At 33.2% G+C, this 15,390-nt stretch overlaps 1 protein-coding gene across 1 annotated transcript in view; it reads left to right on the top strand.

Annotated features, from left to right (window-relative positions):
• COL4A5 (collagen type IV alpha 5 chain) overlaps positions 1-15,390 on the top strand; it is a 188,191-nt gene that overhangs the window by 127,598 nt on the left and 45,203 nt on the right. Inside the window, exons 30-34 of the mRNA XM_006215198.4 lie at positions 6,755-6,868; positions 12,050-12,217; positions 13,051-13,140; positions 13,689-13,838; positions 15,219-15,317. Coding sequence (XP_006215260.1) covers positions 6,755-6,868; positions 12,050-12,217; positions 13,051-13,140; positions 13,689-13,838; positions 15,219-15,317 — 621 coding nt within the window. The remainder of the gene's footprint in view (positions 1-6,754; positions 6,869-12,049; positions 12,218-13,050; positions 13,141-13,688; positions 13,839-15,218; positions 15,318-15,390) is intronic.

Below are 15,390 nucleotides of genomic sequence, written 5' to 3'. Positions count from 1 at the left end.
TTATGTAATATTGTAAATCAACTATAACTCAATAATAAAACAAGAAACTACTACACCATTTCCTAAAATAGTTATTTTCTGACCAATACAGTATGAAAGTTTTAGTTGTTTCACATTCTCTCCAACATTTGGTGTTATCAGTCTTTTCATTTTTGAATTTTGGTAGATGTATTGGTAACGTATTTTGATTTTAGTTTCCATTTCCTTGATGACTAATGATGTGGAGTTCTTTTACATGTACTGGTAGGTTATTTATGCAGTAAAATATTTTCCCACTTTAAAATGTGGGTTGTTTCTCTTTTCATTGTTAAATTGGAAGTGATTTTTACATATCCTGCATACTAGCCCTTTGTCAAATATATGTTTATGAGTATTTTATCCCTGTCTGGCTTACCTATTCATTTTCTTATCAGTATATTTTGATGAAAAAAAGTTTTAATTTTACTGATGTTTCATTTATCATTTTTCTCTTACATGATTATTATATTCTGTGTTTTGTCTAAGAAAATGTTCCCTGTCCCAGGGTTGCAAAGATACTCAGTTTTATTTTTTAAGTTTTATAGTTTAAGCTTTTATATTTAAGATTATCATCCATCTCAAATAATTTTTCCTCAGCATCATTTGTTTATATAGCTGCCTCCACATTGGATTACTTTGGTGTCTGTGTCAAAAATCAAATGACTATATATGTGTGGGTCTGTTTCTGTGCTGTCAGTTCTACTTACCTATTTTACTTTCCTTAAGTCGGTACCTACTGTTTATATTACAGTAGTTTTCTAGTAAGACTTGATGCCAGGTAATGTAAGTCTTCTAACTTTGTTCTTTTTAAAACATTTTTTTGGATTTATTAGATCCTTTGCCTTTACTCTCAGGGTAGTTGAAATTTGTATTTCCATTATCAGTGAAATTAACCATCTTTTCATATGTTTAAAGGGACGTAAATATTTTTTCCTGTAAACTGCTCATGTCCTTTGCTCATGTCTTTACTGGTTTCTTCTATCCCCTTGATTTTGATTCCTCCAAATATATATATATGAATAGACATTATATGAATAGCTGGTTTGGTGGTTGTTTTTGTTTTTTCCTTTCTGGTTTGCAGGGAAGTAGACTCTCCTGGTCAATGTTTTGCCCCCCAGAGGATAATTTGATCAGCCCCATACTCCTGAAACATGTTGGATTGATTCCCATTAAAGCAATGAGATATCATAGCCCAATTTAACCAGGCTATATTCTGCCAGCAAAAGTCCCGAACTAGCCCAATACAAATTCTTCTCAGATAAGCTCCTTTAAAAATACCTTTCTGTAGTCAAGTAAACAATTATGGCCAGCTATAAACTGTCATTTCCCATCAATTATCTCCATGGGGGATGTCTTGGACCTGTGACCCCAAAACTTGCAGATAGACGCATTCCAAATGATAAGTTACATGGCAAATAGTTTCCATGTGGAAAATACTCACTTATTATACTTAGTTTACAAAAATATCCTTGAGACAGAGGTTGGGGAAGGAAGAGAGTTGAAGCCTGTTTTTAACATCAACTCTTTATCACACATTTGCCTAACCTGTGAAAGGAAATATAGGATCCCCATATCCTAATGGGAATCATTCTCAAATATTAAAACCCCAGTATTGTTCCTAAGGTGCTAAAAGAAAAAGAATTTGGGATTTTCTGCCATGGAATTCCTTCATTTCTTAAACATTTGTTGTATTTCTATTTTATGCCAGTCACTACTTGAATCACTAGAAACACAAAGGCATATACTCTGCTCTTGAAGAGCTCAGATTGTTCTCTACTATAAAAAAAATCTAGGTGGCATCACTACGATACCAGTTATCTCAATAGGGTACTTTTATGAATTCGTATCGCTAATGTTTTGGACCAATAAACTACAGTCAACATTTAGCAATCAGATCACAGTAAAAGTTCACCCAACCATATGCACTTATACCAGTGGCTGGGTATGAGAACTTTGTAACTAAAGTGTAAGAGAGATTGATAAAACATTTTCAAGGCAACATAGTGACCAATAAGAAATTAAGAAGGCTAATATCCATCAGGAAACCACTAATATGAAGAAGGAAATGTGCTTAAGATTGAACATTAGAATCATTAAACAAAAAAGAAAAAAAAGGATGATTTTAGAAGCATTTAATTTACCTCATATGTTACTTTTGTTCAGGGCCTTCATCTAAAGTACCGTGGGGAGGCTTCATGTAGGAGGTGACATTTGAACTGAATCTTCAGGGAAGGATGTTCCAGGTAGCAGAAATAATGTGAAAAAGTATCATTGTGACAAATAGAATGGTGTGTTTACAAATATTGAAAGAAATAACAAATAAAATATAATTTGCAAAAAATCAATGTCATATCTATAAATTAATAAAATGAAATGTGCCTAATGTATTTGTGGAAAAATTAGAACACTGTTATTAACAATTTGAAAAACGATAGAATTAATTGGTTGATAAATCATATGTGTAGATGGGAAGACTCAAGGATGTCAACTCTCCCCAGATTTGTCTGTGTATATAATGCATTTTCAATGAAAATTCAAGTATGAATTTTTTTGGACTTGATATAACTGATTCTGACACTTAATATTTAGCAAACATACTAGAACATATTACAAAATCATGGTAATTATACTTTGTGAACCGGTGCTGGAACAGACAAGTAGACCAACATGGTAGAAGGAGTTCAGAAACATTCTCATATATATACATAAATCTGGTATTTCACAATAATACCATCATTAACCAGGAGGGAAAGAATAGATTCTTAAAAATGGCATTGAGTAAATGGTCACAACTAAATGAATCTCCAATGCAAGATATATTTTTAAAAAGGAATTAAAATAATAAACATGAAAATAAAAATTTAAATATCATGAGGAAATGTGGAAAACAGGGAAAAGTAGGCTTTTTTGACACCAACTTTGATAGTTCTCTTTAATAAAGATTTAATAAAAATACAAAATTATAAATAGAAAATTAGGATATTGTAATACCCAACATCAGGTTGTCTTCAGTCCAGCTAGACTTTTCATCAACTACCATGGGCCATACTTGGCACTGGCTTCATTTAGAAGAATGCAAGGATAGGATATACAGTATTCCAGCAGAGCAGTGTCAGGATTTTCTCTTCAGCATAACTCTTCAACATTGACAGTTATTTATAGAACATTATACACAACAAGAGCCAAAAACACAGTCTTTTCAAGTGCACATGGAACATTCACCATGATACATCATAATCTGGGCCCTAAAAAATGTTGGCTAATTAAATAGTATTGAAATCACACAGCAGATTCTCTTACCATTAACAGATTTAACAAGAAATCAGTATAGAAATCTATCTGGGAAAATTCTGACATACTTGAAAAATAACCAAAACACTTTTAAATAACTCATGGATCAAAGGGGAAATCACCAGGAAAGCTAGAAAGTGTTTTGAAGTGAACAAAAATGAAAATAAAACATATCAAAATGTATAGGCTGCAGATATAGAAGCAATTGGAAGAAAAATCATATGTGAAAAGCTATTATTAGAAAAAAGAACAATCTCAAATAAATTATCTAACTTTTACCTTAAGAAATTAGACAAGGAAAGTGAAGTAAAAAGAAGGCAATCAAAAGATAGAGCAAAATATCAGTAAGAACAGATATTAATGACATTGAAAACTGACAAACAATAGAAAATCCTCTGAGACCAAATTAGTTTCTTTGAAAAGATCAACAAATTGGATACACCTCTAGCCAGGCCAACCAGGAAAAAAGGGAAGAGACACATATTATAAATATTAGGAATAAAAGAGGGGATCATCATTACAGATCCTACAGGTATTGAAACACTAATAGGTGAGTATGGAGAAACAACTGTATGACCATAAATCTGACAACTTAGATGAAATGGATGAATTTCCTGATAGATACAAACTATTGAAACTCACTGAAGAAGAAATAGATAATCCAGATATTTATTAAAGAAACTGATTTTGTAGTTAAAATCTTATAAACAAAGAAAACTACAGGTCCAGATGGCATCACTGGTAAATTCTAACAAACATTTAAAGAAGCAATAACACCAGTTCCACACAGTCTCTTCCTCAAAATAGAAGTTTCCAACGATTGTAAGAGGCCAGCATTACCCTGATGTCAAAACCAGACAAAGACATAAGAAAACTACAGACCAGTATCTCTCGTGAACATAGATGTAGAAATACTCAAAAAAATTAGCAAATGAATTTCAGCAATATATAAAAAAGTTTATTTTCAGAATACAAGGCTGATTTGAAAGCCAATGTAATTTGCTGTATCAGCAGTCTGAAGAAGAAAAACTAGATTATCATCTCAGTAGATGTTGAAAATTATTTGCCAAAATTCAACATTCATTCTGAAAAAATACTCCCAGGAAATTAGAAATAAAAGGAAACTTCCTTAGCTTAATAAAGGACATTTACAAAAACTTGATTGATTATATTTAGTGCTGAAAGACTGATTTTCTTGAAAGATATGAAACAACACAAAGATGTCCTTTCTTACCACTCCTTTCCATTACTGTCCTGGAAGTCCTATAAGGCAATGAAGTGCTGTAAGGCAAGAAAAAGAAGAGGCGTACAGAATGGAAAGGCAGAAATAAAATTGTTGTAATTCATAGATAATATGATTTTTTACATAGAAAAATAATTTGAAAAAGGAGTACAGATTTGAACGATTCATAGTATTTAATTTCAAAACTCAATATAAAGACGCAGTAATTAAGATAGTGTGGTATATGTGAAATTATAGACACATAGATTAATGGAACATAACAGGGAGTCCAAAAAAGAGACCTGCACAATTTGATTTTTTACAAAGTTGCAAGAGCAATTTCAATTAAAAAAAATAATCTTTTAACAAATAGTGCCAAATTAACTGGGCATCCATATGTAAAATGAAACAAAAAGATGATCCTTGGTCCATACTTCATACATACCTTGTACAAAAATAACACCCAAAGTGATAAAAATTTTAGAACAGAGGCAGGCAAAGATTTTCTATAAAGGGCCAGGTAGTAAATATTTTAGTCTTTGAGGGCCACCCGTGGTTTCTGTCACATGATCTTTTTTTCTATCTCTCTCTTTTACAACCTTTAAAAATATAGATACCGTTCTTAGCTCACAGGCAATTAAAAAACCAGCCAACAGGTCAAATTTAGCCCACAGGGAGTACTGTATTGTCCCTTTTTTTAGACAAAAGCATAAGAGGAAATCTCTGTGATCCATAGGGAAGAGTTGTTAGATACAATACCAAAGGAACAATCCATAAAAGAATAACATTGTTTTATATCATTTATCTGACAAAGGACTTCTAACCAGAATATATAAACTCTCAAAAGTTAATAATAAATAAACAAATTTAAAGAATATAATTGGAAATATGGACAAAAGTTTTAAACAGATTTTTCACCAAAGCAGATATCTGAATGGCTGATAAGCAGGTATAAAGATTCTTAATTAGTCACCTATGAAATGCAAGTTAAAACTGCAATGAGATATCACTTCCTATCCTATCAGAATAGACTTCAAAACAGAAGGAAAAGTGACAATACTAAGTGCTGCCAAGGATGCAGAGTAACTAGAACTTTCACACATTGCTAGTTAGAATGCAAAATGGTACAGCCACTTTGAAAAACAGTTTGAAAATTTCACATATAGTTGAACATACTGTTACCACGTGACTCAGCAATCCCACTCCTTGTTATTTATCCAAGAAAAATGTGAATCTCCACACAAAAACCTATAAATCAGTGTTTATAACAGCTTTATTCATAATCACCAAGAATTGGAAAAGGCTGGAATGTCCTTCAACTGGTAAATATATGAACAAATTGTAGCATATTCACATAATGGAATGCTATCCAGCAATAAAAAGTAACAAGCTATTGATAAATGCAACAACATGGGTGAATCTCAATGCATTATGTTAAGACAAAGAAGACGTACTCAAAAGGCTATATAATGTATGATCAGATATTTAAAACATGTTAGAAAAAAAATTATGAGACATAAAGTAGATCAGTGGTTGCCAGGGAACTGAGGTGTAGGGAGGAGTTGACTACAACCAGGCACAGGGAGCCTTTTGGATCGATGGAACTGTAACTGTATCTTCTATATATGTTGATTTTGGTTGTGATTATATGACTATATATGTTTGTCAAAATACATCAAAGTGTACATTAAAAAGAGTGAATTTTAGTTTATATAAAATTTTAAAAGGTGTGAGGGACAGACAAAAGATACAGAGGTGGACAGTAAGATTTCTAAGGTCAAAGATGTTTTACTGATGATAGGAGAGGCTTGAGCATGTTTATGTGCCATGGGCCCAGGTTAGTCAATAGAAAGATGTTTAAGATTATTTACACTAAGAAAAGATAATTTGAAATACTTTTAAAATTTATAAATAGATACTTGCCCAAGATAAGTTGCAAGTAAAAGAAATGTATGGTTTTTAATCTTTTGTAAAATTTTGTGAGGTTGATTTAAGTACTAAAGTTGAGTGCTCAGCATAAGTTAAATTACAAGTCTAACTTTAATGGATTCTCTATCATCTGCTCTGCGTAGTTGTGCATACTTTTCTTCTTCAGTGAATAGATAACTTTTTAAGATCTCTGATTAATGTAATGTACCTTTCCACTTGGGTATTTTGGTTCCTAAGGACTAGTGGCTCAGCTGTTGTTGTTTTTAATATCTAAACTATATTTATTTCTTGAAGGTGACATTGGACCAAGTGGACAACCTGGGCCAATGGGACCTCCTGGGCTGCCAGGAACAGGTGTTCAGGGACCACCAGGGCCACCAGGGATTCCTGGACCAATAGGCCAACCTGGTAAGACTGGAGTAAATGTGCATTTTCTAGCACTCATTAGGTAGAGTTTGATTAGCTCCTCAATAGAATATAACCTATTTAACAGTCTTCCAGAAAGCAGATTTGAGAGGTAACATGTCTACTTGTATAATTATATAAAAGTGAAAGAGTACAGGTCACAGCATAAGAGCTCCTTAATCCCTGATATTTGTCCTGCCTGATCATTTAAAATGTATCTATTAACAATAATGTTGTTTAACAATTGCAGTATGTTGCCATGGCTTATAATCATAGAGCTAGTCATAGCCTGGGAATCCTAGAACTAAGAACTTGTAGTGCCAATCATTTCAGACCTGAGTAGCTAGATGGCATTAATATACCCTTGTCTGTGGAACCTCTTAACAGTGCTTAGAACATGAGAACTAGGATTAAAAAAATTCTGTTAAAAATATTTTAGGTATTCTCATTTTTTAAATAAAACAAGTGAATTGAGTTGAATTTTATCCTCTTTTGTCCCTAAATCAGCAATTACTTTTCAACTCATAAGCTCCAAGGTTTTTTAATATGAATACTCAAAAAAGTTTTGTCAGCTTGTAACCTAGTAGAGAATCATGTGGTTCCTCCACATTTGTGTGAGAGCTTACTCAAGTTTGTGGATTCTGAGCCATCTGGTAATGTGAATTCTTTTAATCTTAATCTAGGCAGGTATAGTAAGGGCCACGCTTGGGCCAACATTATGTTATTGTAAAGCACTGTAATAATTTATAATGTTACAACAAATATGAAACATTTAATCATTCCTTAATTCACATTTAGTATATCACATGACTTAAACACGATGTTCAGATGTATATACATTGACTTTGAAACAACTGAATATATTTTCTGACCTTAAATGCCAAAAAGTATTTTGTTAGTTATGCTAAAAAATCTAGAAACACTGGTTAACAATGTATTAAAAAAGCCTGAAATGTAAAGGTTACTTTTTGCTTATGTCTGTTTTAAAGTTATTTTATGGCACATTGTACCTTTTTAAATGGCCCATAACATGTCACTACTGATTTAAAAATAAGGAAACTTACAGTGTTGCTTTGAACCAGCTTGTTAAAAAGTAGCTGCTTCAACATTCATGAGAAAACCATCTGTCCAGCTAGTGTGGCAAAGGGATGTTGAGAAAAAACAATTAATTTTTAGATTTGGGAATTATAGCCTTGGCCTGCTGTTCCACAAAGGGGCTGAAATGAATTTATCATTTCTGTTGTGTTATCTCTTTTATTTCCCAAAATTGCGAGGGTTTTGGAAGCATTTTGAATTCTTAAATCACAACTGAGCAAGAATAGAAAGAGACCACTGTTAATACCAATCTGAGCAAGATAAAAATGCATTTATTTGTGCTTTTATGCTTTTTCAAATTTAACTAATACTATACAATGTTTCATTTATATAATGTTCTCTCTCTTTCTAACTGATGGATATATAGCTAAATTTATAAAGTCTACATAGGATGGGCAGGGGTAAAGTAATAGTGCTGAATTTAATCTCTTCTCTTTTTTCTTTAAATATATACTTTGCTATAGAATTCGACATCTTAACTTGAATATGGTTCAACAAGCAAATGAAGTTAACAGCAATTGGCATGAAAATGTATTGCATACATTCTTATTAATATAAAAATGTTCTCATATCACAATTTTTTTTACCATAGGACTGATCACATTTTATATTTGATAATAACAACATATACTCGCTTTTAAAGTAAATTTTTATGTATATCACTAAAGCAAAATAATCTTAGCCCATTTCAAAAATATCATTTATGTTTATACATCTCAATATCCAGATGATCAGCAAGGCTACTACTAATATCTTGATACACCTGACTTATGGTGTGTAGTTGAAATTCTAACTACCAATTTTCTATAAGAAGAAGCTTATTTAATATACTTGCTGTGTTTCATTTTGCGATAGAAAACTTAATGCAAAGCGTTCTATGTTGTCACCTCTTCAGTGTGAAATGTTCACAGTTTGCTGTTTTTCTGCTATTATTTAATTAAGCTTTACTGTTTATCATTCCCTTTTCCAAAGCAGGCTGTACAGTTTAATGCATGCTTATAAGTTAAAGACCTGTTGAATATCAGTTCCTCATTTGACAGCAGGGAAATAAAAGTAAGAAGTGCCAAGGTACAAGAAGCAAAATACTTTTCATCCCATGCCTTAGTGACCCAGGCAGAAATGGAAGTTGTTGATTCTTGTTATTTGGTTTGGTCATTAGCTAGAAGATCACTGCTTCAGTGAATCTTTTAGAGGTCAGTTAAATATACTCAATTCCATGTCCAAAGATATACTATAGCCTGAGCCAAATGTGCTGTTAACATTTGCCTGATCTCAGGAACATGTATGTGCATGGCTGAATCGGCTCAAGCTTATCACCACTAATGTGAATCAAAGACATAAGGAATAAGTCATGTTATTTTCATAAATGAAGAAGAGTACATTGTAGTTTTCTAACTTTTTAGCTATTAAACCCTTGGGCAGGGTGTGTGTGTGTGTGTGTGTGTGTGTGTAAAGTTTTCACAGATAATGCATGTTTTTCAAATTTGAAATTTTCTGTTTTTTTTCCATTAACTGGTTCCATTTGGCTGCCAATAAATTTAAAGCACTTACACCTCTAATGCACTTAACCTCTATAGATATATCCATATAATTCCTGTTATTGTATAAGGAGATTCAGCAGAACTTTTGAATTTAGACTGCTTTTCTTCATCCTGGATCTATGCTGTGAAAAGTACAGCATAATCTCTGTTACTAGTACTACTAATAACAATGAAGAAAGAAATATTTGCCTAGTACCTGTAGGTTGTTTAATCATAGTTATCAACTAATAATTATTGAGTTATCTGCTCCTAAACCTGTTATAGTATACACTCAAGATAATTATTAAATTCTAACTAACCTTTAAGAGTTTACATTCTGAAGTGATTATTCAAAGCAATATAAAGATCAGAGATAAACAAGAGTATAAAGCTGATCTCCATCAAAGAGTATTACTTTTTGTGAAAGTAAATGTTTTATTGTATCTCTGTTGGCAAACACATTTCTTTACAGTATGTGTTATAAGAGCATCTAAGCAAATGCCTAAAATAAGTTTCTTTACTCATTACTAATATATGATAGTAGTGAATCAATATCTAATAACTTCTATTTGTAGACTTTTTTGTTCTAATCTTTACATGTTAGTTTTGTTTCCTAACCTAATGAATCTTTTTGCAACTTGCTTCTGCTTGGGTGGCTCATCTTGCTGCTGAACTGTAACTTCCTGCCTCTTGAACTTCAGGTCTCCCAGGTACTGTAGTTCTTTCTCAAAAGCCATATCTTTTTTCTTTTTTTAATATTGAGAATGTATTATACTTAGAGCAAATAGTAGAAAGAAATCATCCAAATAGAATCATCTTAAAAAATGCAAGAGATATTACATGAAAATAGTTCTGAGAAACTATAAATAGGATTTTTTCCTTTGTTTTATTATTTTTTGAGCTTTATTGAAGTATAACTGACAATTAGAATTGTAATATATTTCAAGGGTACACTGTGATGATGCTGTACATATACATTGTGAAAGGATATCCACAGTTGAGTTAACACATCCATCACCTCACATATTTATCTCTTTTTGTATGTGAAAACCCTTGAGTTCTACTCTAATAGCAAACCAATTATATTATACAGTATTATCTATGATAATCACCATGTTATATGTTATATCCTCAAACTTTATTCATCTTTTTTTCCCCAAAAGCCACATCTTAAAGCTTTACACATGGAAAACAAATAAGATTTCTCCAGATTGAACTCTTTGGTTTCTTTTCATATCTTGTACAGCTGACCTCTTAGAGCATATTTCAAAGGACAAATTAGTTATCTTGAAAACTCAGCTATTAAAAAACTACTTGGACTGAATATAATAATAGGTAGTGATCCATATAGAGCTATAATAGTACTCATTATTAGGTATCTCATCATACTTCATAAATATAATAATATAAAATCTCTCTCCCCTTTTTATAGTATTTTACTATGAAATGACAGCATTGGAACCATCACTACTGTGCCAACTAAATGGAATTCTCTAATCTTTAAAGTGAATTTTATCAGTTTAAGGACATGCTAATATATGCTATCAAACAAATCTTAAAATACCAGCATCTTGCTCTCTTATAAAAATAATAGCCTGTGAATCTTCAACAATAAAACTAGGTCTTATTGTTGAAGGGATGCTTAGAATAGTCACCTGTTTCATCCCTTAACTTCCAGTCAGTTAAAGTGTATCCCTATTTAACAAATGAGAACCAACAACATTGAGTGACTCACTAAGTCACGTAGCTGATAAGTATTGGAGTGGGAACTTGTGCCATGTTTGTAATATAATTCTTTTCACTAAACCTTCTTTTTTAACCACCCGATTTTTGGAGTATTGCAGTCTTATAAAAATTTAATAAGGCTGAATATTTTTGCAATGTCATACTTTTTTCTGTAAAATCCTGGCTGGATTACTGACAAACGAAAGTTAATAACAAAAGCTAATGGTAATATATTATTAAAACAACATGTAAAACAAAGCAAAAATAAAGTCAAAAGGGCCCATGTAATTGACTTATTCAGTAATTAATCTTCTATGGATTATAGAAATATATCCCAGTAATTCATCATACCTTTTAGCAAATCCGAGTGGGGTCAATGGATTAATGTTGAATCACAAACTGTTTTTTATCACTCTGCATTGAAATTAGAAGAAATTGAGAGTAAGCAGTTAGAAACTTTTAAAGCAATTTCACAGTGTAACTTGTTAAATATAATAACCAAAAGGTAAGATTGTATTTTGTATGTCTTCAGTTTTTTATTTTAGTTTTCTAGTAATTTTTATTGTATTTTATAATAAAAATATAGTCCATGATGGACCAGGGATTAAGAAAAGATTGGTCTTTCACCTGAAATAATTTCAGAAGCACTTTCTTAGAGAAATACGCTGAAAAATCCTAACATTTTTATTGTTAGATTGTTTTTTGTACATGATGCCAAGAGTATCTCTAACTCACTGTTGGATTTGTTATATATAGTATTCTATCACTTGTTTGCTAGAAAAATAAACAGATTCATCTCTTAAAACTGCTTCAATACTTGTTAATAATGATTTATATTAACTAGGCTTGCATGGAATACCAGGAGAGAAGGGGGATCCAGGGCCTCCTGGATTTGATGTTCCAGGACCTCCTGGTGAGAGAGGCAGTCCAGGGATCCCTGGAGCACCAGGTCCTATGGGACCTCCAGGACCACCGGGGCTCCCAGGAAAAGCAGGTGCCTCTGGCTTTCCAGGTAATTTGTTTTGTCTTTCTGGTTTCGGATTCAGGAAATTAAAACTAGTATGACTGGTATATTATTCTCTTGTACTTTTCTGTATTGACACTATCCTTTAAGGAAAAAAATGTCAAATGTCTTTGATTGCAGGAAACCCATTTTGCTATTTGCATTGTGTGTAACAAATGACCTCAAAATTTAAATCAACTTTTTTATTTTGCTCAAGAATTTAAGGGTCAGGAATTAGGGGATGGCTTTACAGGGTCGTTTATCTCTGATCCACATGGCACCAGCTGGAGTGGTTGTGGGTGAAGGATCTACTTCCAACATAGCACTTCTTTGACACCTGACTGTTCCTTGGCCTCTTCACATGGTATCTCATTATCCATAGTGCCTCTTCACATGGCTTTGGCTCCTCACATTATGGTAGTGTCAGGGTAGTGGTTCTCCTTCCAGGGCAGCTGGCTTCCAAAAGAGAGAATCCCCCAAACCAAAAGTGAGTGTTCCAAGAGCCAAAGGTGGAGGCTGCAAGACTTATGAACTAGCCTTGGGGATCATACAGTGTTACTTAGTCAAGGGTGAGGCATGGAGTCCTCCTGGATTCAAGGGGAGAAGACTACACAAGGCTGTGTGAACTGGGAAGTATGGTTCATTTGGGGGTCATCTTTAGAGATTAACTACCACAGGGAAATAGGCAATAGTGGTCACTAAGGTTACAGTAGTTGGAAAGGGCTAAAACGTAGTGCCTTCCCACCAACTCTCAATAGTTTTCCAGTTGACATCTTAAAACTTATCTTTTATCTTTCCAAGATCAAGGAAAGGTAAAAGTTGCTTATTGATATTCTTCAAAGGTGCCAAAGGTGAAATGGGTGTGATGGGACCTCCAGGACCACCAGGACCTTTGGGAATTCCTGGCAGGAGTGGTATTCCTGGTCTCAAAGGTAATATTCAGGGTTTGCTGACAGATGCATGAAAGAGAGAAAATTAAATATTGCTTTATGTCAATACAAAATATTTTTATTTGACTGCTTTAAAATGAGCAACACTTGTACGGGAACCATACCAGAGTAAAGGTGAAATAAATAAATAAATAAATAAATTTTTAAAAATGAGCAACACTTACTTGTATTTTGTTTCTATGCAACATGACATTTAAATAGGTTCTGTTTTCAGTTTGGTGGCATGCTTAGTTTGAATACCATGAAACATGGTAAATGCTTAGCTCAAAATAACAAAATATAGGGATCAGATTTTGATTTTTTCCAGTCAATTATATTTGTCAAAGAATCCCAGAAGAAACAGGGATTATTATTTGAATGTAAAAGTGTGTGTGAATTCAAGTTATTCGTAGAAAGTAAATATGGTGCACAAGTGTTTTTGATGGTCAGTGGCCTACCCAACTATATAACATATGAATAATCTTTATACGCGTTAATCCTGGCTGGATGAATCTGATCTGCTGTGTCTTCCCCCCACATGTTGGTTTTAGGTGATGATGGTTTGCAGGGTCAGCCAGGACTTCCTGGCCCTGCAGGAGAAAAAGGTAGTAAAGGAGAACCTGGCCTTCCAGGTCCTCCTGGACCAATGGATCCAGATCTGCTGGGCTCAAAGGGAGAGAAAGGGGACCCTGGCCTACCAGGTGAGTGAATGCATTATTTATAAATGAATTTCCCAGTATATCTGAAGTTTAATTTTTAACAGCATGAAAAGTGACTTGTAATCCAGGATTCACCGACAAGGGGCAAATTTAATTTAGGTACATCAAGTTTTAGTAATTAATTTTCACTGATTTGTACTGTTTCACTGATCAACTTCTCTTCGAGAAGTTTCTTTGTTGTTGTTTACCTGTCATAAATGATGAGATTTTAAAATAGTCACTTTCAGGCCTTCCAGAAAGTAGTATAGGATGTGGTCCAGAGAAAAAGAATATATAGCCAGAATTATTTGGAAAACATTTCTGTGTTTGGGAAATTTGCTGGTCCTTTAAACTCTTCTCCCCTTGAAACCAGATGGGGATGAGTGGTACATAATTGCCCTATAGTGTCTTAATATCCATAGCATGCATGGCTTTTAAGTACAGTTCCTTGTTATTCTACCTTATATAGTCTATTAGACTATAAACAGTCAAGCTCAGTCCTGGGAGAAGTCACTGAAAGTAGGTCTAGGGAACAACTGTGTTATAGTTATTTTATTAGAAACAAATAAGATATGAAATATAACATTGATTTTTAAAATAAAAAGTTCTTTTTTAAAAAAGAAGTACAACATATTCATAACAAAACTTCAGAAAATATGAATAAGCACAAATCAGCAAATAAAGCACTTAGAATCCAATCTATACAGAATAGCTTTTTAAACAACATAGAAATTTAAAACTAGCTATGTTTATTTGCAGATTGTAGTAAAGTTTGTGGCTCTCTTTGTGTTGTAACCATTACTGTTGTAAGTCCATATGTGCAGGTGTGTGTACACAGATGTTATGTTTCCCTGTGAGCAGGACTTGGTGGGATTTCTCCTCAAAAAGAAAGAGTTTTAAGACATTACTGCAGTTTTGAAAGGTCATGGAAGAGGCAAGGCCACCTATTTTTTTTTTTATTGTTAAAATGAGATATCTTTCTTGACTTACTTCTTGCGAGGCTTCTCTTCTCTTTTCATTATGCCTCCTCAAAATAGAGGCACTAAAGTGTATTTGCCTCTAGTATAGGGTTATCAAAGATAGTTGTAGAATCTAAGAAATAGGTTGGAGATAATCTGCCCCAATTCCTTCATTTCACAGTGTAAGAAACTGAGACCCAAAAAGGAAAGTGACTTAATTATTGAGTGCTCTGAATTTCTTAACAGTAGCTAAATGGAAAGTGGGGGATTTCAGTGAGTAGAGTGCTATTGGTTCAGACTATATCAGAATATCACTGGTTCCTGTATTTCACTCATATTTCATGGGGTACCTTGCTTTGTCAAATTTATTTAATGGATTAATGATACCAGCCTAACTTGTCTTTCTTATACTCATCCTTGAAAGGTATTCCTGGAATTTCAGGACCAAAAGGTTACCAGGGTTTGCCTGGTGACCCAGGGCAACCTGGCCTGAGTGGACAACCTGGATTACCAGGACCATCAGGTAAATATGATAGACTATGTGTAGCAGTTGGATGGCCAGTCCTGAACCCTGAAACAAAGTAATTATGCATTTA

This window comes from Vicugna pacos, chromosome X (assembly GCF_048564905.1).
Source record: "Vicugna pacos chromosome X, VicPac4, whole genome shotgun sequence".
NCBI classification, from domain to species: Eukaryota; Metazoa; Chordata; class Mammalia; order Artiodactyla; family Camelidae; genus Vicugna; species Vicugna pacos.
This window is presented reverse-complemented; position numbering and strand designations above follow the sequence as displayed.